At 42.1% G+C, this 26,592-nt stretch overlaps 1 protein-coding gene across 1 annotated transcript in view; it reads left to right on the top strand.

Moving 5' to 3' along the window:
- The window catches only part of lrp5 (low density lipoprotein receptor-related protein 5), a 64,323-nt gene that overhangs the window by 24,729 nt on the left and 13,002 nt on the right, over positions 1-26,592 (top strand). The window contains 13 exon segments of the mRNA XM_054619227.1: positions 2,062-2,150; positions 2,300-2,518; positions 3,256-3,344; positions 4,294-4,436; positions 4,439-4,464; positions 19,853-20,069; positions 20,159-20,312; positions 21,397-21,532; positions 21,904-22,148; positions 23,170-23,354; positions 24,621-24,769; positions 24,947-25,124; positions 26,238-26,434. Coding sequence (XP_054475202.1) covers positions 2,062-2,150; positions 2,300-2,518; positions 3,256-3,344; positions 4,294-4,436; positions 4,439-4,464; positions 19,853-20,069; positions 20,159-20,312; positions 21,397-21,532; positions 21,904-22,148; positions 23,170-23,354; positions 24,621-24,769; positions 24,947-25,124; positions 26,238-26,434 — 2,027 coding nt within the window.

The following is a 26,592-nucleotide window of genomic DNA, read 5'->3' as shown; positions in this document are numbered from 1 at the left end:
AAGATTAAACCACGCATCAGATCTTTGAGTTGTTAGCTGTTCCACCAGACAGACATTTTCCCCCCTGAACCTCTCAGATTGTTTGAGGCCCAAAGACGTCGTCAAATACACTTTAACATTTAACATAAATATAGAAGCAAAGATTAGAGAAAAGTTGTTCTAAAGCAGACCTTTGTGTTGTTTGGAAACAGATTGTTATTGGACCGTGGGGTTTGGCTCTAATCCAGATACCACGTACTCAGACTTGGATCTGCTGGATGGTGCCTTGACATCTATACTTTAATGACACGAGCTTTGGCGAAAAGAACAATTTTCCCCAATGGGTGGAAAATAGTCTGCTGTTCGTCAAGTTCATAACGATACTGTCTGAACAGCAGAGGAGACTTAGATGTGCAGAACTTTCTTCTTCTCTCTCTCCCATTAATCATCTGTCAACCCCTTAAATGTATCTAGTGACCCTTGGAGCTATCCGCCGGACTAAACTAGCTAACTGGATATAAAGTAGTTAAAACTAGAACAGCTACAACAGTAATATGCTGCTCACACATTGATGCAGCAGTATTAACAATCTGATAATGTCCTATATATTGATATATCAGTCACAGGGGACATTTTACTGCGCAATCTCTGCTTTTAAGGCTGATACCAAGTTCATTAAGCTGAAAATACTTCTACTTGTGGGGGAGTATTTTAACATCTATTACTGATTATAACTTTGACTTAAGTAAAGGATTTTACCCCTGCTATTACATTTTTGGGGGGGTTAAACACATTTTGGATTGGGTCTAATATCCTTGAGGCAATTTGGACCAGATCATCTTTTTGTAAAAACAATTTATGCATGTTAGGTGTTTGTAAGTTTACCATGGGTCTTTTTTGGGGTTGTGAGGACATCTAGTCGGAAGTAGCTAAGGTAATAAAGTGCACAACTGTCAACAATTTCATCAAACCCTTGTTAGACACGATTTACTGTACCATCAGTTTATAAGCGTTGTTAGCACCGTAAACTGCTAGCCGCCGGATTAGCCGTCGCCATGTTAGAGCCGTGTTGAGGCAACAGATATATCGTACCTGAGCACCTCTGAATATCGTATTGAGCATCTTTATAACAACTGAATAAAATAGCAAAAAAAATCACTTCATTTTGTTTCAAGATGAAAGAAACTGTAAATATCCCTCATGAAATCAATGGGAAGGAACTTTACCTCAGATTTTTGGTGCTGTTTTGTATTTACTCACATTTCATCATTATCTAATCAAACTTAATCTTTTATCTGTTCATGCCACTTGCATAGATATTTGCATTGGACCATTTAGATCATGTGGTATTTGTGTTGGTTCTGAAAGGTTGTTCCTCTCGGAATTTTCCTACAGACCGACCCAAACCCAGACCATTTTTCCCAACCCGCAGTGTACAGACAAGAGGAATTATACCTTATCTGATCCCAGACCTTATTATATCTTTCCAAGCTGTTAAGGATTCCCTGGATTATCTATTGCTCCTTGTAAGGGGGGGGCCTAGTTATTGTACAAAATAACCTTTCTGAGGCTCATGCAATTCGGTTGTTGTTAAAATGGTGTCAGACAGGTGTTGACTCAACTCCATGGTATAGGCTGTAGTTTGTGGTGGTGTTGTATTAGTACATTGCATTACAAAGTACCGTATACTGTATACATAGGAGGGAAAGGGGAGAATTCATGTCTCATGTGATAGTCTCATGTACGCTACAACTAGCAGGGTGGAGATCGAGCATTCTCATTTTCGCCTCTTTTTTTCTTGAATATTTTCGAAGCGGTCACAGCTGTAGCAGTGCATCTGGTGCAATTTGACCTTTGACCAAAGGTATAACTTGTATACATTTTTTAAATGTAGTTCCCCTTTAATTCTGACATTATAAATATCACCCCTATTTTGGTGTTCATATGCATTTAACCCATGAGCTCAAAGAAAGACCAACTGTCTCAGAGCTGAAGCCGCTCCGTCACCTCCTGTGAGGGTTCTGCTAGAAATCAACATGAACTGACCCTCAATAATTAACGAAACTCGTCTGGTTTGTTCAGGAGCAGAGCAGGTTTTGCTGCTGGCTCGACGGACTGACCTGAGGAGAATCTCATTGGACCTGCCAGACTTCACCGACATAGTACTCCAGGTAAACACATACACACACACACACACACACACACACACACACACACACACACACACACACACACACACACACACACACACACACACAGACGTATCAGTCCTGTCTTATGGCACCCTAATGTCTTCAACATTGTTCCTCTGCTCATGCAGGTTGAAGACATTCGCCATGCCATCGCGATAGACTACGACCCGGTCGAGGGTTACGTCTATTGGACGGACGATGAGGTGCGAGCTATCCGGCGATCCCACATCGATGGCAGCAATGCCGTGACACTGGTTACCACGGAGATCAACCACCCGGATGGTATAGCTGTGGACTGGGTGGCCAGGAACCTTTACTGGACCGACACTGGCACTGACCGGATTGAGGTACATCTTCACATTATGGTTCTCCTACTAACTAATGCTGACAAGGTACATAGGTCACAAAACCTAATATATGGATTTTTTTTATTTTTCCTTTATTTGTAATTGCAATAAGATTAACCTTTTTAGAGGGAATTATATTTTCTTTTACATTATTATGCTAATTTTCATTGCAAAATAAATTAAAAGGATTATGGTGTGATTTTTGGGTTAAACAAACAAATGTGATTTTGCAACTCTGTAGAATATAAGTAGCACCAGCTCCAAAAGAGACTAAAGACCGTCTCTTCAGGCCTCTTGCCAAAGTGGCTCCCCCCCAAATTATCATTATGAACCTAAATAACCAACATGGCTACTTTAACTTCTCACAGCCGTCAAGATAGCAGCTTGTGTAAAACTCCATCTAATCCTTACAATCAGGCCAAATTAAATTATTTCTTTTTTCTTTACTTTTTTTGTCAGAGCATTTTTTTTTTTATTTATTGCTGTCGGGATGCAATGAGAATTTCAACTAATATAATGAAGAAGTGTTTTTGTAAAACTTAACCAACCCTTGCTTTAAACAAATAGAAAATTGCAGTAAGCCATATTGCGTTTACAATAAAATTAAGATGAATAGTTTGGCTCTATTCATCAAAAAACAACAACCAACCAGTTGTAAACAAACAGGTCCGATTGTTATAAACAATGTTTTACGGCAAGTATGTTGTTTTTTAATATTGTGTCATGCGGTATTCCAGGTCACCAGACTGAATGGAACCTCTCGGAAGATTTTGATATCTGATAACCTGGATGAACCCAGAGCCATCGTCCTGGACCCCATTAATGGGTAGGTTTTAGCATGTGTGTGTGTGTGTGTTTGTGTTTGTGTGTGTTTGTCTATCAGCAAGGCAGAAGCTATCATTAAGGACAGTAAGGTCAAATTGTCTGAATTATTTCAGGGGGGTTAGCAATGTTGGGAGAGTTATCGCTCTAAAATTCAAAAATAACCAGTAGTCCAGTGCTTTTAAGGCTCAGAACATTTAATTTTGAACGAGTATATTGAATAAAATAGAAACAAATCATTGTGCGTATTCTGACCTTTCACTCTTCAATGGGACTTATGTCATCCGATCACGCCAGGACGCATTAACTGTCAGGTCTGTACGCTCTGATCAGTCAGACCACATGCCGAGGTGATGTGGCTCACATTTAGTTTGGATCTAGTGTGGACAGCATGTGGGTATAATACAGACAATTTTTCAAACGTAGGTCTCCATTGGAAAATATTCATCACTGTATTAGCGGAGCTTTGTTAGCCTCTATTCTACGATATAAACAAGTCTACTAATACAGCAGTATTAGCATATCTGATACCTGTCCTAGACAGGTCACATTGAAGTGTGGACACACACATGCGGACAAAGCTGAGTCCAAGTTGCATTGAAAAGACAAGTATAACCGCGGCCTTAGATGTTCACGTTGAAAATAATTGACAAAGAAAATGCCTGGCCTTATCAAGCAACCACAAAAAAATATTCAACCTCATTCATCAAAAAGCTTTAGGACATTACACAAAGTGTAGACAAATCCAAAAAAACAAGATTGCATTAAACTCTACTGGTATCGAGGCCCATCTTCTTTAGAAAGCTGTGGGATGAAATGCACCTCATCTACATAAGAATCTTCATAAACTGAAATCTATAAACGCCATCTAATCTACATGGGAAATGTTTAAATATATGATTGTATGACTGGAAGTAAGCTCTATCTTGTCTTACCGCCTCTGCCTCTTTCAGCTTCATGTACTGGACCGACTGGGGCGAGCATCCCAAGATCGAGCGGGCCAATCTGGATGGAACAGAACGGTTGGTTCTGATCAACAGCTCTCTGGGCTGGCCCAACGGACTGGCCATCGATTACTTGGCAGGAAAGCTTTACTGGGGGACGCCAAGACCGACAAGATAGAGGTATGTCCAACAGCAGTCCATACAACATCTATGTTTGTTTTCACCAGCTCATTCTCAGCTGGGAGACCGCTGAAAGACGGATCCGAAAGGAAAAGTGAGAAATCAGAGGTGGAATGAGGATAAATTGGATGTGTGTGCGTGTATCTGTGTTTTAATGGCGACCAAATGGAATGTGGAGTTATGCAATAGCTGGAGACCCTCGCACGCCATTGTGTAAGATTGTTGTCATCTGGCCCGGTCTCTACTGGTCCGTTGTGATCCGGCCTGTCTTGTCTGTTCTGGTTTGGTAAGGTCTGTACAGGTCTAGTTTGACCTGTCGTACATTTTGTCAACATTCATTTGTTTATGAACCAGAGTATAATGGTTACGTGGTGGAAAACACTGTGAACACAGGTTACGTCACATGGCAGCACAGTACTTTACATTAACATTACTCTCTTCCCAAACTGTTGAATAATGTTAAAATTGGTTAGCACTTGGTTGAGTCGCTAAATGTTGACAAGCACAGTAGACAGACTAGCTTGTTTTTTTCAGCAAAGGTTTAACGTTCGTGATTCAACTTCAGCTAGGAGCAATGGTTTCAAATGTGAGTCCAGAGAGTTGGAACAAAACAATGAATGGGAGCCCAAAACACCAGCTAAATACCGGCTAACGGTACTTGTTTTGCTAGCAATGCCTCTTCAATAGCAGTGGTGCGTTGTTAATGTAAAATGGACCATCACATGACATGAAATGTTTAGCTTTTGTAGCAGTAGCTCACAGTGGGTGTGAATAGTATTGTTAAACACACTTCTTAATATTGGCTTACTTGTAAAGGGTTTAAGTATGGTGAATAGATCGATAAGAGACAGTGACAGTTAGGTCTAGATTTGTCAGTTTGCAAAATTGTAGGGTAATATTTGTGTTAATTGGTGTTCAGGCAGAAATGGTTAATATAATTCAAAAGAAAAGAGAGATTCATTAGAGTATGGTGCGATCCCTGTCTATCATACCAGAGAATGGGACAGCTGCAGGTGCACTGAACTGACTAACCGGGTAGCAGAGTGATATATATACTTCAAATATTTGTACGTGAGGTGTATTGAAGAAAAGAACACAAAAAAATATAAAGTACCTACATATTTCCCACTCTCTGCAGATATTTGTCTACATTTTGTTAATGTGTCACTCAGCTGCACAGGAAGCAGCAACAGTAACATTACAAATCTGGAGCCCAGGAGGTGTCCACACCCAAGAGAAAGACCCAAGAGAGAGGGGGGTTGGGGGGTTGGTGGTTGTTGTTCTGGCTGCCCTTCCCCCCTCTCCCCAAGACTTCTGTAGCTCCTTTAAAGCAGGTGTCCTCCATCACAAACTGTCTCTTGTTTTGGACACTACAATAACTAGAAGTCCCTCTCCTGCTCTTTTCTTCCCTCTGTTTGTTGTGTTGTTTTTTTCCCCCTTTCAGTGTGAACTACTCTTTGATCAGTATTCCATTCTCTTTCCATTTCTTTCTCTTCTGCATTTGTCTCAGTTTTTGTCTGGTCAGCGTTGTCGTCGCTGAGATTTGGTGGTTGTCGTGGCGCCCGCAGAATTGGACAAGTTTAACATATTTTCATAGCAGCGGAGAGGAGAAGGGCGAACGCTGGAGCAAAATAGTGAATGCCTGAGCTTTCTGGCTGAATGCTCACCAATTGAAAAGGGGTGGCTGCTCTCTCTCTCTCTCTCTCCCTCCTCTCTCTCTCTCTCTCCCTCTTTCTCTGTCAGGGTGAAAGGACCCACCTCAAAGGGCTTTTTTTTAACGTTTCAGCCTTGTTTTTATTCTGTTGAAAAGAAATTGCTGGGTGTGAAGACATTTCTATTGTATGGCTGCCTGCATCTGTGTGTGTGTGTGTGTGTGTGTGTGTGTGTGTGTGTGTGTGTGTGTGTGTGTGTGTGTGTGTGTGTGTGTGTGTGTGTGTGTGTGTGTGTGTGAGAGAGTGTGTGTAGTTTGACTTTGTTGAGTGTTTGTTGTGACACACATGTATGACGGCCCAGGCTCCCCACCTTAACGTTTTAAGAAATGTTTGCTGAATTTCCACCTCAATGACATACTGTACATTCACCAGAAGTTGTGTCATACAGTAACTTCTTTGTTGTTTTGTCCAGTGTTCTTTTTATAAAATGAATTGCCGACGCAGCACTGTGCAGTACGCCGCTTTGTCGGACTCCCTGTTTCTCTTTATTCCTCTGGCTCACATTGGAAAGCACGGCAGTGAACAATGTCTCATTGGAGAAGTTTAAATGAGGAATTATCTATACGACACTTCCTCATTTCACTAAATTAACCTAAATAAGGAGGCAGCTTGGTGGAGGGAGATCACCTGAAAGTTCTTTACTTGCTGTTGGCTACATTATGTGTCATTTCCAGTAAATGTAACAGTATAAGAAGTGTGTTTAAAACATCAGAAGATAGAAAGTACCACTCAACCGTCTTTTAAATGCTTACGTCTGATCTGGAGCCAACTTTTATTAATGTGGCTAATGTTTTATGGAAAGTTTACAAGCAACATGGTTTAAAAAGGTAGCTTATTCTGCATCAGATGAGGCGTGCTTCAAAAGACCCCAAGCATTCAGACAATTTGACTTTGGCCTCACTTCAACTTGACTCTGTATATGTGTGTATTTACAAATCTGTCCATAAAGTTAGTTATTGTTGGAGATCATAGACGAAACAGAGTTGGGTATATTAACAGCTAAAAGACTAAAATGTAACACAGACACCTGAAATTTTTAAAAGAAAATAACTATTGACTACAGTGACTTCTGTTTTTAAGCTGCAACGAATAATTGATTAGTTGATCGAAAGAAAAAGAACCTCCGACTATTTTGATAATCATTTAATTAAAGGTGCCTTTGATGGTTCTCAAATGTGACTTTTCAGTTTTTCTTTCTTGGTCTCACATTATAGTTGATTGAACATGTCTGGGTTTTTGAGTATTAATATCTCTAACATATCCTATTATTTACTGTATGAGTGGCGTGTGTGTAGCGAGCCTGCCAAACAGCCGAAAACTGAACAGCGCCCAGCATTTTACCTTTAGAAAGGAAGAAGAGAGAGAATGATAAATGACTGAGCCAGACCGAAGACTTTGTCCAAGAACACTGGAGGAATGCTCTCTCTCTCTCTCTCTCTCTCCCCCCCCCACCCTCTCTCTCTCTCTTTCTCCCTCTATGTTTTCAAGTCTTTTTAAAGAAATCTGACTCCCCCTCTGGAACCTCCCACCCCTCCCCCTCCTCTGAGGAAAAAAAAAAACCCTCTGAAGTTACCGCACGCCCCCCCCCCCACCCCACCCCCTTCTAAAAAGGAGTGTGTGTGTGTGCGCATGAATGTGTTTTTAGAGTGTTAGCCGCTTTGACTGATGTGTTGCTTTCGCTGCACACACACACAAAACGGCTGCTTTGTTGTGATTATGCAGATTGACCGTGTGTAGCGCCATTCAATCACACTGCTGAGCCATATGGTGACTGTGTGTGTGTGTGTGTGTGTGTGTGTGTGTGTGTGTGTGTGTGTGTGTGTGTGTGTGTGTGTGTGTGTGTATGAGGTGGAGCTCAGGGAGGTGTATATGGTGGAATTTCCCCTGCTTAGGGCCCTGCACCTTGATTCAATAGCTAGTCTTCTTGCCTGTGTCTAGTTTCTGTAACCAACCAGCTAAATGTCTCTACACCAACTTAGACAGTTACGTTTACTTAAGTATTGATTTAAGTATAATTTTGAGGCACTCGTACTTTACTTGGGTATTTCCATTTTGTGGTATTGATTCTTTTTACGTCACTGCATTTCAGAGCGGAATATTGTTCTTTTTACTATATTTATCTAAAAGTTGTTTTTGTAAATACAAGACTAAAATGCACTTCCACATAAATTCATCAATAACAGCATAATTTAATAATCTTTCCATATTGGTACTATATTACTTTTTTCTGTTAATAAGACAACATGAGCAACTTGAACCGTACTGTAAATTCAGACAATTCAGAACTGTACTGTAAATTTGGACATGAGCCATACTGCAAATTCAGGCGATACAGAACCGTGTATCATTAACATTAAACATTAAATGTACAGTTTCTTTTTGTCTGAATAACATTTATATATTTGTACTTAATTGAGTTTTCTAGTATTTGTATTCTGCTTGGCTTTTGTCATTGAAAATGTGAAATAGTTGTTTTAAAAAGAATCCCCCAAAACTGAATTCCCCAAAAGTTCTGTAACTCTCACCCTGTTGACATTATGACATTCTACATGAACAAACAGCTGCAATATGCCGCATTCTATTTTCATAGAAACTGTGCTAACAGTATAATCTAATTTAGTGAGAACATCTCAACAGGGGAGACCTGACTACATATTTAACCACAGTTATTACTAGAACTTCTACACTGTAACTAGTATTACAATATAACTGTAACTGACCGGTGTTAAGGTGTTCAGACATTGAAGATGAGCCAGGAGCAGCAGAATGATGCTCTGAGGACCTCCAAAGTGACAAGGAGAACCTGCACCACAAATAGGAGACACTGCCCCAACAAATAGAGAACCAGAAAAAGAAAATCCATGCAGACAGGCGGGCCATGAGTCAACAAATGGTAGCTCTTAAAGATCGGGTTGAGGGACTCAACTCAAAGCTTCAAGATGGAAATGCATTAAATGGAAAGTGTAATGCAATGATTGAAGAAAAAAGAAGACCTCCACTCTGCACAAAGCTTGAGTGTCCAGCAGTAGGGGAAGACCTCGGAGGAAGGGAACAAGCTTCACGAAAAGGAGTTGGTGCCCAACATAAGAGAGGACTGCAACAAATTGATCAATGCGTAACAGCAACTGCATGCTGACAAAGCCAAGGCCCAAACGGAGCGAGATGAGCAGAAGCTGAAACTGATGGATGGGTACATAAAAACAACTGAGAGCTTAATAGGCGGCTCCATGAAGTTGCAGACGGAGGCCGGGGGGCAAAAATACAATACCCTGCAATGAGAAAATCAGGAGCACAAATTCAAACTCCAAGAGGAAGAATATCTTGGAAGTGCAGGAGCAGTTGAGAGCCTTATGGGGCCACAAAGTCTTGATCACAACGAGCTGGTACAAAAGCTGAGGGAAGAGTTGGACAAAACGTTGCACATGAAAAAGGAGCTCCATGACTGGGTTGCTGAGCCACCGCCTCGACTTCACAGAGGAAAAGTTCAAGGTGGTGTTCCAGGAAAATGCTGCTCGGCTTTGTCAGATCCTTGAGCTGAGCGGGAAGCTTCTGGTCAAGAAGGGCTCATTTATTCAGCAGCAGCTGCTGACTGCTAAGGACGAGGACGAGCTCTGCGATCAGGTGGATGCACTCCAAGTTCTGCTACAGCTGAAGACCAGGGAGAACGAGACCCTCCAATCTGAAATCCTGCCCCTAAACTTGAGATTAAACCCCTGGAAGAGGACAATGCAGAGAAGCCAGACAGAAGACATGGAGGGCGGAAGTCATCTTACCTTTCTGGATGGTTGTCCCGACTGGTCAAACAGGAGCAGCAGAGACACGTTCACAAGAATGGTCTTTTTGGGCCCAGTAGCCTCATGTAACGGACCTGGAAGTTTTTATACAGTTCAGCTATTATGTCAAATTATTGGCGGTCTTCCTGTATCCAGTTCTCTTTAAACATCCACGGTTCAAACCCAGACCTGGGCGGCTGTGGCTCACAGAGGTTGAGAGGTCTTCTTCCAATCGAATTATTTTTTAGACACATGTGGATGGCTCCTAAAAGCTGTGAAACAATCTGAACATGGTAAAGTTCTCATTTAAAGGCACAGTTTCTAAATATGTTCTCTGTGTATTTTTCCTTGGATTGAGCGTTTCCATTCTTGCAAAGTATTTATATAAAACTTAGTCCTTTGAAATAAAAAAGCTTAAGTGAGTTGTAGCAGGAAACAGTTATAGAATTCAGCCAAGAGGTTAAGGGTTCTGGTCATCATTATTGGCACCAATGAAATTTAAGTATATCATGTGGAATATCTTGTGAAAAATAGTTATGTAGTGAAACAGCTTTGGTTTATAGATACTCATGTTTATTACAGAACAGCAAAATAAAGAATAACTGTAAAAACAAATAATACAATAGGAGAAATGATTGGCATGACACTGATATTGTATGACCACATGACTATCTGCATTTAACATGTGACGTTCAGATAACATTAGAACATATACTATAAATAGGAGAAAGCGCATGAAGGATAAGTCCTCTACAACTGTGACATAGATGTTGACTTTTCTCTTTCATTGCGTGTCTTGAAACAACAGTGAAGATTGGGGGTTTGGTTGGCTGCCTGGCAAACGACGCGTAGCTGAATGGATCAATTAGATAAAAGATTGAAATGCAGTTTTGTGTGGACATCGGCCTCCGAGTAGCTCTTTCTGCCCTGGTGCTTTATCCCCTGTGAGGGCCGTGAAAGACGATTTGAGGCAGCTTTGTGAAACGGCGGGGCTTCTCTTTAAAACACTGGCAGCGGTAATAATGGAGTGGGCAAACACACACAACACACACACACACACACACACACACACACACACACACACACACACACACACACACACACACACACACACACACACACACACACATTGGCTCCAACTCCCTGACAGGCAGCAAGCAAACTAAGTTGTCTGTTCACTGGTTTGACCAACCACCTGGAGACCTGCTATGCTTAGCTATAGTTCCCTCTTTTGGTATATGCTGTTTGGTTTGTATATGAAAGTGAGTTTATACTGTGTGTGCATTTTTGTAATGTAATGTAATGCTCATTCCAAGGTTGAGCTGGCTGGAGTTTTTATTGGCCCTGAATCAGTTTCTGAGGCGAAGTCCCGCCCTGAACTGGTTTTCCCACTATGGGACCATATTTCGGACAAAACAAGTATGGTAGTCCCGATAATTATGCACGTAAAAAAGGTTGCAGTTTGTCACAGATTTTTCGTAGTATCATTTAGTTTTGTGTGAAACCGAACTCTCTCGTCTCGCATAATGCAGGTCACGAACACCAGCACGGCTGTTACCTCGGCTTGCTAGCTAGCTAACTAGCTTAGTTATATCTATACATAAAAGTAACGTTATCTTACCTGTGTCTCATCCAGTGACTCTTTTTATCAACCGGGAAACAAAAGAACGAGCAAATACTGTTGTTGGTTTGAGTACATCCTGGTATCACACAGGTATCACACAGGTATCTTGCTTCAGAGAGAGACGTCACTTACACCACTTTTGGGTGTGATGCTTATACTTGTCTTATACTTCATTTTCTACAACAAAATGCAACTTTCTTAACATTCAGAATTATCTTTTAAATTGAAAAACATCATATTTGTAATTCATTGCACAATTCAAATAGTACCAAAAAATGATGTGTCTTTTGCCATTGACTACGGTACATATTTCGTTATTTATTTCCGAATCAAGGTCCCATGGCAATCCACCTGAAGGGGTTGGACTTCGCCTCTCGTCTATGTACATAAAAGGATCCACATGAACCAGTACGGTTATAGAAAAACAATACACCAATCCCCTTATTTACAAGTTTATAGTTTATAGTTTGCAATATGAAACGTGTATAAAATACTACTGCTTTGACATACAAAGTATCCACTGAAACAGGTTAGATGTTGTTATGCTAAACACATACAAGTTCTCAGGGTGAAATTCAATGACAAGTCAGATCAAGTCAGTCAAGATTGTTAATACTGTTCGTCATTACTGGTGACCTCAAAGAGGTCTACAGGGGTGTACTGCTCCATAACATGCAGTTGCATTATTTAGCATAAGTACATTACATTAGATGCAACATTAAAACATTTGAATACCATTAAAACATGAAAAGTCACATAAAAAATTGTACACTATTAATTACTAGGTTTGTATTTGAGTGCACTATAAGATGTTACAGAAAGTGTCCACCCCTTGAACATGACTAACTTCATAATATATAGAGCAGTCTAGTATAAGACACATCACTCCGTCATGTCATATACTGTCCTCTGTCCAGACTCGTAATTATAAACCTGCAAGTTCTGAGGTTTTCCCCTTTCTCCCCATCATGACTGTGATGACCGATTGTTCCTCTGACGCTGCTCTGACATGTGTCCATAAATCCTGCCCGAGCTCTCGGCCAGGTTAGAGGAATAACAGAAACACCTGCTGGTGCTCAGAGTTTCCACGGCGTCCAGCCAGCTCTCCATCCTCGCTGTTTCTTGCTTCCGGCTCCCTCCGTCCGTCCCCCTCGCTGTACGCTCCCCTCCGTCCCTCTGTGTCCAACAGTGACAGTAGCTGCATGTCTCATTTCCTCTGGGAGCCTCTGGCTCACATCTGTGTGTGTGTGTGTGTGTGTGTGTGTGTGTGTGTGTGTGTGTGTGTGTGTGTGTTGTGGCTGATCTCATGTCTTGTATTAGGATGGTAATATTGTGGTCTGATGTAAGCGCTTTTGTGGTGAGCATGCAATAGCGGCTACCAGCACACAGAAGTGTGTGTTTATTTCCACTGTGTCCCGTGTAGACAAGAGGCTCGAAGCTCTAAGTCGAGTCAAGCTACTTCAAATGCGCAAAACAGCTATGTTATTAATTATAACAAACTCAATTTCATGTACTATATTCATTTTTAATAACCTTAACTACATTACAATTACTGTTTATTTAACTTTTATTTATATAAGTAGTTTAATTATATTTGTCCAAGTACAAGAAATTGATGTCAAACAGAAATAAGTATAAAGTGAAGTCATCCTAAAGCTAGAACAAGTTTAGGTTTAAGTTTTGGCAGTCCCTGTGGACAAAAGCGGTAGTGTTTACCCAGCATCAGAGTCCCTTCACAAAAGCTCTCGTTTTACTGCAGCAGGGACCTGGCAGTACGCCCCCCTCAGTCCCGGTTCTGGTTCTTCTAGTCCTCTGCAGCGGGCCCAACAAAACGACCCCTGTCTCCAGTAGCGTTGGGTCGGTGTTGGCTCCCATCGAGGCCTCGCTTTGCGTGTGCTCTCCTCTTTAAGGGGGAACCTGTTTTACCTGTACACCAGATGACATGGTGTTGAAAGAGCAACATAACGCCCAATTTAATCTTGCATTCTGAACTCTGATACGAACCCCCCACTACCCGTTGCCCCCAGTATTGTAGTATTTCTACTGCTGCTACTCTCATTTGCATGCTTGCAGTCTTTCCATACCCCATACTGTTGACAGTTGACTGTTATTTATAAATCGGGGGGGTGGGGTGTGTAGGGATGGGTGGTGTGAATGTGTCATAGTCTTGTAATTTAGGGGTGGGGGGAATGTCTCAGAGAAAGATTTTTTTAACAGATTATTTGTCTGGTTTTCTCAGGAAAAAGGAATATAACAATAGAAAACTATATAGAATGGGACCAGGATCAATATATTACACATGTGACTGTACATGTCTTTTAATAACTCATTAAAGTTGGATTAAATCTTAGGCTTCACTTTAGAGATGAGATGGTACAACATCAAATAGTATGTTGGACAGGACAGGAATGTCTTGGAATTTAGGAATTATTACCATTTTAATGTTAGGAAAAAATGAATGTGCAGCCACAGACAAAAAAACAAACCTGAACTCAGTGGTGGCTGTTATGAAGTTTTCTCCCAGGATGACTTGAGTGAATCATCCGTCACACATTGGTTAGTCTCCAGTTGCACATTCCTGAGAAATTCCTCCATTATTAAACACCCACACTCATAAGTAAACACTCCCAGGGTGTCTTTACGTTCTCTGTTTGCTTATGTAGGAAACTGATAGCAGCACTGTGTGTTTGTGGGTGTGTGTCGTGAATGTGTGTGTTCTCACCACAAACCAGCACAGTTCAGGTTTAAGGTCAGGTAACTGATATGTCACCAGTTTGATTCCTGTTTTATTAAGTAAAGTGTTCTTGTGATGTTTTCATTTTTCCTTTTGATAACCTATTTAAGGTTTTTCATTCATTCATTACTATTAAAACTAACATGAAAGAGCTCTCAGTGTGAGTACCTAGATATAATACATCAGCACTTATGCTGCATGTGATATAAGCGTCAAATTTATAGTCAGTGACAACATGGAAACGATTCGGCAGTTTATCTAATAGTTGATTGACAGAAAACGAATAAGCAACAATTTTAGTATTATTTTATCATCATTTGGATGGGCAGATGGACGGACGAATGTATAGAGAGATGGATGAGTTGGTGGAGGGTGGACGAACGGACAGAAGGAAGGAAGGCTGGATGGATGGACGGACAGACTGATAGATAGATAGATGTAGTTATTTTCAGCATGTTATCCACGCATTACATAGGATCTGTAAATATACATATCAACATAACATAATAATACAAAGAATACACAATAAAGAATAGATTACAATACACTATGAATATACCAATCTACAACAACTAGAAAATCTAATGTTTAGGGAAACAAACTTCTGTATAACATTAGACATAAGTGTGCACATTTGTTGAAGTTGTATTTAATTTGTTTAAATAAAATTAAATAAAGTAGAGTGAGAGTATAACGGTGTGCAAATTCACCATGTGCAGGTTATTGAAGGAAATTGACATGAAATCACACACACAGAATGAAAAGTATTCTCTGGTAGTATCTTCTATTGTGTGAGGTTTTGCTGCTTTATAGCATTGTTTACCTAAAATCTTTGGGTTTTTGGACTGTTGGTTTGACAAAACCTTAAGACTCAGGGTTACTGAAACGATTCAACAAATCTAGTGATCAGTCTTTAGTTGCAACCCTGCATCAGTTCTTTGTAAGCCTCTCAGAGCTCAACATGATGTGTTTAATCACCGCAGAAGTCAGGTGAGAATGGAAATAATAGTGAATGAGCCGAGGCGAAATTGGAGTTTAGCATATGGACACACAGTAAGCAGTCAAAGATTTGGTCGGTGCGAGGCTTTCAGGGGTTTCTGTGATGAAACACTGCGACCCTCCCGTGTCCCGCAGGACTCCATTCATCCAGCGTGTTTCATCATGTCCATCAGAGGACAGCGTATGTGAACTGTCCCGCGACGGTCTTGACTTCTCCCTGCGTGTCTGATGAGACCTTTGTTACTTTTCTGTTTGCTCTCTTTTTTTGTCCTTTTTTTTTGCCCCCGTGTCCATCAAGAAATGAGACGTTCTCACACCCAAAATGAAAAAAGACTGAGGGAGAAAAGACAAAAAAAATCACACTCCCAGTGCATAATTCTTCCTGAAAAAAGCCAGCGCAGAGAAAGAGGCGAGCAGAGAAGAGGAGAGGGCAGAGAAAGGGAGTCTCTCTGCCATCTTTTCACTGGGATGGCCATGTCTAATTGTGTCACGGTGATAAATGAATGGGTTTTTTGTGGCGGGGTCAGGAACCTCCCTCGGATCAGAGGCCCATCAAAGTGAATGGTTTATTTTTTTCTTTTTCCCTGTTTGCTCACCCCCACCCCCTGAATGGATATTTAAATGAGTATTCACTCAACAGATAGCTGGAAACACCACTCCTCATCACAGTAACAACACTAATTCTTATTCTTTTATATGGTCTGGGATTCATAGCAACTTAAGAGTGCAGAGTTAATACTTGATGATGGAATGAAATCAAAGCCGTGGTAGGTTTGATCCGATGTCACTAGAGCTTCTCCAGCTCCTCGTCTTTACAGTCACTTCCTTGTTGTTTTCTGTGGAAGCACATCGGAGTGTTTTCAGTTGTGTTTGGCTCTGATTTGAAGGATAAAAGGGTCTCAAAGTGGAGAATTTTAACCCCAGTATCCAGCATTTTTGTGTGTGTGTGTGTGTGTGTGTGTGTGTGTGTGTGTGTGTGTGTGTGTGTGTGTGTGTGTGTGTGTGTGTGTGTGTGTGTGTGTGTGTGTTGACAGAGGAGTCAGTGTCTGTTGGTATCCATGCATTACTGAAGATGTCCATATACCAATTTTATTCCTTCACCATACCAATTCCGAAAAACCTGGACTTGCGTATCGGCAGATACAGAGTACCAAACTGATAGTAGTGTGTTAAAAAAAATATATATCTATGTTATCATTATTATTTCTTAACAGCTGTATACTATTAACCCTGTATGCGAGGTGAAACTCTTTGTAAAACATGAACAAATGCATACCGAGTATGGATGATATAGAACTTTCATTTATTATCAAGTTCAAAAGTCAGTCGTAACTGGAAAATGGCCCCTTGGACCCCTTTACTTCCAGCGCCCTTCTGATCCATCTCTGACAAACTTCTATGCAGGAATCAGGACACCACAGATGCCCTAGCCTCTTGAATTATTTTGACTATGGAAGCACGATTTATATAGCTGCAGTTACGTCCAAATTGGTTAATCCCTCATTGCAATATAAATAGTTTATAAAATAAAAGAACTATACTTGATCAAAGCTATATTTGACATGCAAAATATTGCGATACTAACAATTTTTTATTCCCCAACCCCAAGTTTATAGCTAGATGAATAATCTTTGTTGTCTCTGGCGGCAAATGTGTTTTCCCGAGCCGCAAATATTCATGTGAAGGTAGTCAGTTTACCCTCGGTCTCTATGATCACAGTGTAAACAGAAGATTGACACTGTTCAGTGTAATCTACTGCAGACGCAGTGCTGGATGAAAAAAGTGCAGAGTGTTATGAGTCTGAACTCATACTGTAGAGCCAGACCACAGCAAGGAAGATAAACACAGGGACAGCAGTTATATTTCATAGATCAGCCTGTGATTTCACCATGTGTGGGAATCAGATTCTCGTTCCTTGTGCTTAAGCGTTGAAAAAGAAATGCTGTTGTCATAATCCTGGCTCATGAAACAAACAGGTCTTTTTAACTGCTAAACACAGCACCAAACAATTTCCCAAGCATTCAGTTTTTAACATATCCGTTTGTCTTGAAAACAGAGTGTCACAAAGAGGCGGGCAGAATTCCTTTTCCCATCTGTGAAATCTCTGGCATGGCAAGCTGAAGAATTTCAGGCAGCGCGTGGCAAACACACACACACACACACACACACACACACACACACACACACACACACACACACACACACACACACACACACACACATCCTCGGGAGGGCTGCAGATGACTGTAGTGCGTCTAAAATAAAAGCGCGCGTCTATTTCAGTCGACGGCGGTCCAGTAATAGCACGGGGCGGTGAGGAGGAGGGCCGGACACCAGTTCTAATTGCAGCCTTGTCAATTGCAGCTCTCACTTTCGGCTCGTAGAAACATGCGCACACACACATAACCACAAGCACACACACACACACACACACACACACACACACACACACACACACACACACACACACACACACACACACACACAGCGGGGGTTTGCTGGCAGGGCTGGCTGTATCAGTTTTCAACGTCCTAGTAATAGATGCCTTGTGACTGCTATGCACACACACACACACATAAACACACATAAACATACACAGAAAAGAGAGACAGGTTGTGAGGAATTGTGGCTTTTGCATTTATGTGTTTGTCGGTGTGTGTGTGTGTGTGTGTGTAATCAGCAAAAACATTTCAACTAGTTTCCACTCACTTTGCAATTTTCTCTTTTTATGCGCAATTTGAAGTATCATGTTAGAAAAGTTGAAACTTCCCTAATTTGGGGAAAAACAAGAAATGTTTTTTACGCTCGTTTGAGGTGGTTTTTGTCTTTGCTGAATAAATTCTGACTTCTGACCAACATTTCAACTCACATGACCGATCAGCTGTTTCTGCTGTTTCAGGATATATGTATAAATTGTCATGGTCTCCGGACAGCATTAAACATGGCCGTAACTAGCTGACATTAAAGAACAACTGAACAAATACCTGAAGACCTCTCTGCATTTTTTTCTCGTAGATGTTTAGACAGCCAAGGCGACTTGTTTTGTTTCTAGTTTACCTCTACTTCTTCTTCTACTCTGTTCACTGGTTGATTACAGCCACGTCTAGCCTCCAGCACAAACTACTGATCGATAGTGCGCTTTTCTTTTTTTGAGTCAATGTTCTATGAACAGTAACAAGACTATTGTTACTGGCGATTTAACAAGAATCTCTCAGCTACGTTTTTATGGAACTCTGACTCAAGCAGCTTTTATTCTGTCCTGGTTTCATTCTGCATTTTTTCATCTGATCAGGTGACATCAGAGTTTTTTTCAATGTTACTACGATGAACTTTCATTTTTTTGTTGATTTTGGCGATCTCTGTGGACGAGAGGTGAAGCGTTTCCGAGCACCAGAGTCCCCTTAGGAAACCTCTCATTTTACGGCAGCATTCTCAAGCGTGTAGTCCTGGTTCTGGTTCTCCAGTGCCTCCCTTCCCTCCATTGGGCCAAGCAGTACGGGCCCGGTCTCCGGCAGCGTTGTGTCAGTTTGTCGGTCAAGCATTTTGAATACTTATTGAGAAATAGACAATCTTCTCTCTGATGGTCTCGTTTACTTATGAAGGTCATATCGAGGCTTCTATATGATATTGTAGTCAACCTTTTGGTTTCTAACGGCTGACTCTGTTGCACATTTAAGAAGCTGTAAACATCAAAAGTTTGATATTTTTGCTTTGGAAAAAGCACTGGAGCTATAAATTGATTATTAATCAAGTAGCCCATTCATTTCCTCAACTAACTGATTAACCGACTGATCGGTATGTGTTGTACCTCAGTTCTGTTTTTGTGTCAGTTTTCTGTATCTGAAGGAATGGCTTTATGCCACGGATGTGTCATCAAATTGGCAAATTTAAATAAAATAAAAAAAATTCATGTCTGTGTTGGCCCCATCTTGGTGGAGAGTCTTCTCTCTTAACTTTCATTCACGTTTGACCGCGCTGAAAAAGACCAGGGCTTTTTTCATGCAGTGCCTCTTGTGATCTGACGCAAAGAAATATGTCAAAGTCGGTAGAATTCCCCTTTTCCTGCTGAATATCACTTTTCAGCTGGCGTTTCCATTATTTTGTCCTGCTCTCTGGATGTTTTTGGACACATTTGGACACATAACTTCCTGTGGACATTCCCGTTTCTTCACTTTTTTGCCTCATCAGTCCGTTTCTCCCTCCATCCTGTTTCCTCCATCTCTCCTCTTCCCTTTCCAACGCTTTTTAACCCAACAACCTACCTCTGTATCATATGTGCCCCTTTATTACTCCCTGGGTGGAAATGGACCCCTCCCCTGGAAGGTCAAAGGTCAGGGTCAGCTACAGAATAGCAACCAAGGACATTTAAGTAAAGTTGTCATTAGAGGAAGTGTTTTACTTTTCCATGGTATTTATTTTTTTACTACAGTTGTAAAATGTAACTTTTATATTCTACAGTAGCTTTGACCATGACGAATGTAGTTTTAAGTGCACCATAGCCTTGGAACAAGCTCTAAAAGTGTCCCCTTCTCCTCTCCCGTCTCAGATGATCAACGTGGACGGCAGTAACAGGCAGACTCTGCTGGAGGACAAGCTGCCCCACATCTTCGGCTTCACCCTGCTGGGGGACTACATCTACTGGACGGACTGGCAGAGGCGCAGCATCGAGAGGGTCCACAAAGCCACGGCCGTGCGGGAGATCATCATCGATCAGCTGCCGGATCTGATGGGGCTGAAGGCCACCAAAGTGACGGAGGCGCACGGTGAGGGGGACGGGTTTTTCAGGGGTGAACGGAAAATGAGAAAAATAAGATTTATGAAATAAACGTTGAACCTTTTAATCCGCTCCCAGGTACAAATGGCTGCGCGGAGGATAACGGCGGATGCAGCCACCTGTGTTTCTGGTGTCGGCAGGCCGTCAGCTGTGCCTGTCCCATGGGGATGGAGCTGCTCTCAGACCTGCAGACCTGTGTGGTGCCCGAGGCCTTCCTGCTCTTCACCAACAGGTACGCCTGCCTATCAACCTGCTTAAAGTTCTGCTGTTCCTGTTACCAGCTCCCATTACAGATGACATTCATGTTATCCATATACATGAGAAGTACAAATGACAAGAACGAGGACACAAAACATCAGTAAATCTTCTTCATTGGCATAACGATTCTATTTGATCAGAATTCACGTGTCAACAAGTCTAATGCACCATTCTCAATGCATCTCAATGCATTGAATCCTCAATTTTACTATACTCCTGCAAATGGTTGCTTTTTCACACAAGTAGTCAGATACATCTGAACTCCCTTTCTATTTAGAAAGTGTTATAAAAAAATCTAACTGCAACATTCTATTATATAAAAAGCTACATATTATCATAACCAGTATCTCTGTGAGCCACCTGAGTACATTAACATTACAAAAACATAAATTCTTCTGCAGTACATTACAAGTATGCTGTTATCTACAAAAATATGGTTTTCACAAAGCGAATGAATGCTTTTGGTGTTTAATACTGCATGAATTAGCCTTGCTAGCGGACTGTTTCTTACTCTTAGCCCTTCTACTCTTACTTGGTTGAAGTCACTGCATCTCCCGACAGAACACCACGGTTGAATTTCATCCCACATGCACCGCATTTTTGAGCCAAACAGAAACAGACTATATTGTCCCTCTGCTCCTCGAGATCAAAGTAAAGGAGAGAAACTAGACAGTAAATGTCAGAAAAACGCAGCGGCGACTCATGCTGACTAAGCTGGCATCGATGCAGAATTGCTTGCGTTGCTCTTAGATTCGAGAAATGTCCACCCTGATTGACACACAACAAATCACTGCTGAATTCAGACGTTTGGTGCATTGTTTATGTTTTTATATTGGTCTGGGTAATAATGAGTGGGACACAACATGACAAACGCCTATACATTATGTATGTATTTATATTAATAGTGGTGAACAACGCTTTTACAGATATTTGTCAGAATTTGGGACAGTCCCAAACAAACCAGGATGTCTGGTCACGATGTGTGAAAATTGAATGAAGTAGTGTCGGTGTGATCCTACCTCGCATTTAATGTGCAAAATGCATTGTTTTTCCCTCAGGGACAACATCAGGAGCATCTCTCTGGGTACCAACAGCAACGACGTGCCCATCCCTCTGACAGGAGTGAAGGAGGCCTCAGCTCTCGACTTTGATGTCTCTGAAAGGAGAATATACTGGACAGACATACAGGCCAAGGTGGGAGGAATGTACTGATGTTTCAGGTGGAATTCAAGTCAGTTAGTTGTCTAAGGATTCCTTTGCTCGAGGACAGCCCCTCTTAGTATGTTTTCATGTGTATAATCACCTGAAAATAGGACTTGTTGTGTCTCGTAAGCTTAGAATGAACCGTTAATATCTACGTCATGGACATCAAACACTGACTCTAGAGAGAGACATTGGCATTTTTCCGTCGGCCATTGTAGTTCCCCTACAGCTTGGCACACATTACAAGTTTTAGTTGGTTGCAATCTTCAATGTTGAATGTTGAATGTGTGTATTTTTAAAAACATTTACGTTTGTTTCATGTCTTTGAATTGAACTCTGACTCCCTTTCTCTTTCCCCACAGACAATCAGCAGAGCGTATATGAACGGCAGCTCTGTAGAGCATGTCATAGAGTTCGGGCTGGACTACCCAGAAGGCATGGCCGTCGACTGGATGGGTCGCAACATCTACTGGGCTGATACGGGCACCAACCGCATCGAGGTGGCCCGGCTGGACGGCCAGCACCGACAGGTTCTGGTCTGTAAGGATCTGGACAACCCGCGCTCGCTGGACAACCCACGATCACTGGCACTGGACCCGGGCAACGGGTAAGAATGGGAGCTGCAACATTTAGGGGCCGTTCACATGTCGTGTTTTTTTGTTGTGCTCTCAAATTCAATGTTGTCAATGTAGACGCACAAAAGAAGGCAACAGCTGGCAGATATCTTGTATTGCTTCTGTAAATAACAGTCTCTATCTCTAAGGTACATAAATGGAGGATAAGTTAATTTTTTAAGTGCAAGCGGTACTGCTTGTGTTTTTTCCATGCGTTTTTAGACGTGACAAGTGAACGACCCATTAATAAACTGGCAGACATATTGGTCAAATTGGCAAAATAATGCAAAAATCTACAGCCTGGTCATTCGACTTCCCTCATACATTTTGAACAAGCTCTTCCACTTCCAACATGGACGGTTGTGTGAAGTACAGTGTGTTAAGCTGTGGCTTCAAACAGATGAACATTTTGATAAGAACAGTTTGTGGAGCAGCCCAGTGGAAGTGAGTCACTGAGAGACAACTGTATTACACTGTAGGTCCGTGTCTGACTTCATGTAGCGTGTCTGTTCACTCCGTCTGAGGCAGCGAGAGCGCAGCGAGAGCGCAGTGATGTCACAGTGTTGGTATGTGGGTACAACAGCCAGCGCCCTGCCTCTTTTTCCCCCCACATAACCTCCAGCAGAGGGAAGGGTGATGCTATTAAACCTGTTTGTTATAATCACCGTTCAACCTCGGCCAAACCACCTCGGGACACTCATTCGCCTCTGTTTGCTTGTGTTTGTGTTTGCGTGAGGGTTAAGTACCTGTCCCAGCGTGTCAAATTCTCTAACGCATGTCACTCACTCGGTGGTATCTCGATGATGTAATTGGCACGGGGCTGTCAACACGCACGCCCGTGGGGCATCTGATGTCATTTTATGATCACATACTCATGCTCGCACGTTAATGAAGTTGTCTCATTTCACAGAACTTAACAAAACAACTGTTGCAAAGTGGAAACAGGTTCCCACTCTGGAATAGATGATCCTATCAAATATTGTATCAGAAAAAAGCGGTGTTTTGTCTCCACAGCTACATGTACTGGACAGAATGGGGGGGTCGACCTCGTATAGCCAGAGCCTACATGGATGGCAGCACCGTCACAACCTTGGTGGACAAAGTCGGCCGGGCCAACGGACTGACCATCGACTACGTAGACCATCGACTCTACTGGACCGACCTGGACACGTGCATGATCGAAAGCACCAACATGCAAGGTTTGGACACACGCAGCGACAACCAGTCACCATGCACAAGCACTGACATGACAACGTCCTAATATTCTTTGTGCATATGACTCAGAGAGTGCTGCAGTGATGACATATTTTTGTTCGAAAACCCGGAAGTTAGCATCTCACTGGTCCCTCGACTAAAGGCCAACAGAATTTTTTCCATTGGATTTAGGATTATTGTTTGTGGCAAACAAACGTTTATGGTACGTTTGCAAGTTAATCTTGACAAATGAACAGCACAATATTATTTCTGAAGCGTGAATTCAATCGCTAGAAGTAAAAAGCTAACGTTAGGGTATAAAGGATCTCCACTACGGTCACATGACTTCAAATCACCACCACTAAGCTAAAGGAGGACTAGCGTTCTAGTGATGACGTTTAGATGCCTTATTTCAGGCATCTAACTAAAAAAAACATTGACTTTGAGACGAGGGAACTGGAAGTGCAAAAATGCTGACTCATTTTCATGTATTAGGACTCATTCCTGCACCACTCTTATTTCTTTGAGGATATAAAATGTACACCTGAACAATAAACACACACAGTGGTGTGTGCTGCTTACTTTTGTAGGATAATGTTGTTATTGTTACTGCACACTTATGGCACATGCTTTGAATTACCATCTGCTCTGTGAACTATGGGGGAGGATGAGGGGGAAATTAATGAATTAGACCTCAACTGTCAACAAACCTTTTGCTTACTCATATCCAAACACACACCTCTGAAACAGGATTAGAAGTTGTAAGTGAACCTAAGAAACAAATAATATGCAATACATATACACATAAAGTGGAAATCCATTCATCAGATACATGATGTTGTTGGCAATGTTACCATTATCCAGACCTATTGAATGGCTTCTTCATTTTGCACAACCACTGAATGGTTGCTGCCGTCTGTCGGTCTTTTACTGAAGGTTATTTACTACCTCTGTCTCTTCATTTATTTGTTTGTCTTTACCAGACTAATATCTTAAACTAATAGCTGGATATGCACAAAGTTTTGCAGTTCACATTCTCACAGCAAAAGAAATGGCAAACGTATTGATTCAGGGGACTTTATGACCTTCCCTCTAGTGCCACCATCAGGCCAACCCTGTAATTTCAGTGACTCTCCTGATGATGTACACACACCTAATCTCCATTTACTTGAATGCAAATCTACAATGATGCAGGAGGCTTTGCTTGATGCTCGGATGGTGACATGGCTGTGGTTAGAGTGAGGATAAAGATGTTGTCATATCTCCTGCAGGCCTTCAGAGGGAGATCATTGTGGACGACCTCCCCCACCCCTTCGGTCTGACTCAGTACCGGGACTTCATCTACTGGACGGATTTTAACCTGCGCAGCATCGAGCGGGCAGACAAACGCAGCGGACTCAACCGCACCGTGGTGCTGCAGGTGTGGAACCACCTAGATTTAGGGGTGTCAGCAAATTCAATATGTTCGATTTTTACCTTTATTGTGATCCTAATTTGTTCTTAAAGAGATATTTATGGCTTATAAATTAGCTTAAAATATCAGTCAGTAAATCCAGAGATACTGAGCTCCACCCCCGTCCCGTCACTGTGTCCTCAGGGCCAGCTGGAGCTGATGCTGGACATCCTGGTGTTCCACTCCTCTCGCCAGGAGGGGACCAACGAGTGCTCCCACAACAACGGCAACTGCGGCCATCTTTGCCTGGCCACGCCCGCCGGTGCCCAGTGCCGCTGCGCCTCCCACTACACTCTGAACCCCGATGGACGAAACTGTAGCTGTAAGTACCGAGCTGCTAGGAGAAATATAAGTGTGTCTAGGAACGGGAGGCGCTGGGTTGAATCCAAGGACCAGACCCCTCCTTTAATAAGTGTAGTCGAGGTGTCCTTGAAAAAGGAAAGAAATACAGTACTGCAGTTCTGTTGAAATAACGGCTGCCGCTGAACAGACACGTCATACTCACCACTCTGCTGCTGTTCATAGTGAAGCAATTTAGCCAGAGGTCCAGCCTTCAAAACTAATTTATCAGCTAATGGTGAGAGGAACTAAACATTAAATCAAAGTATTCTGAAACTACACAAAATAAAGTTGGATTTTCACTGCACTTTTACTAACAAAGTGACTTCTGAAAGATTGAATAAAGCGCTGGAAATAGACAGGTTTATGTTTCCAACATATTTTGATATCTTTAAGGTTCAACTACTTTAAACACTTCACGGTGGAGTTGCAAAACATCAACAGTGAGATGGGTGGAAATGTCAAGGATTCAAGGATAATTTATTGTCCTTATGCAATACATTGTTGCACAACGACATGCAGTTGATGCCAATTCTGCTGCACAATTTCAACATAGAAAAAAATTGTTCATCAACTTTGACTATGTTTGAGCACCAAACATCAATGATGTAAACACAGAGTCGACCTCCTCCTCCCACCGGAGTCCTGCTCTCTTTGTGTCAGAACCACACAGTTTAAGTCCAATCAGCCTCCTGTGAGGAGCTAGTGGACACACAATCACTGTCATCCGAGCAGCTTTAGTTGGGAGTCGAGAACATCATGAAACAGAAATGACTGCAAGTTAAAGGTGAAAGGATTAACCTCAGTTGCCTCTTGCTCAACATCCAGCACACAGACTATGTGGCAATCTGCACACACACACGCACACACACAGAGAGACTGAAATCTAGCATGCTTGTGTTGCTTCCAGACGTTTCACACATCATCATCAAGAGCGGTTTCAGCTGGTCTTCTGTGTGTGTGCGTGCGTGTGTGTGTGTCTGTGTCTGTGTTTTGACCCTGCGTGTTTGTATTTCACAACATGCATCGAGCAAACTCCAGCTTCCCGTGTGAACACTGTGTCCACTCATCAGGCTCTCTGCCTCTCTGTCTGCAGCTCCCTCTAGCTTCCTGCTCTTCAGCCAGAAGGCGAGCATCAGCCGGATGGTGCTGGGAGAGCAGAGTCCAGACATCATCCTGCCAATCCACGTCCTCAGGAACGTCAAAGCCGTCAGCTATGACCCACTGGACCGGCTCGTCTACTGGCTGGACGGACGGCAGAACATCCGCAGGGCCAGAGACGACGGAACCATGGTACCAAACTAAGCATGAAGCACACAGTGACAACTAAATGCCCACATGTCAGATCTTGATAATGGAGTTCTTCTGTAGGACAATACTTTAGTACACGTTAACTGAGTCACCGAGAAGGATTTCCTTCAGAGGGTTAGCAGGTTGATACTCTTTTTCCT

Source organism: Anoplopoma fimbria, chromosome 19, assembly GCF_027596085.1.
Source record: "Anoplopoma fimbria isolate UVic2021 breed Golden Eagle Sablefish chromosome 19, Afim_UVic_2022, whole genome shotgun sequence".
Classification (NCBI taxonomy): Eukaryota; Metazoa; Chordata; class Actinopteri; order Perciformes; family Anoplopomatidae; genus Anoplopoma; species Anoplopoma fimbria.
The sequence above is the reverse complement of the archived record's forward strand: the minus strand, read 5'-3'. Positions and strand labels throughout refer to the sequence as shown.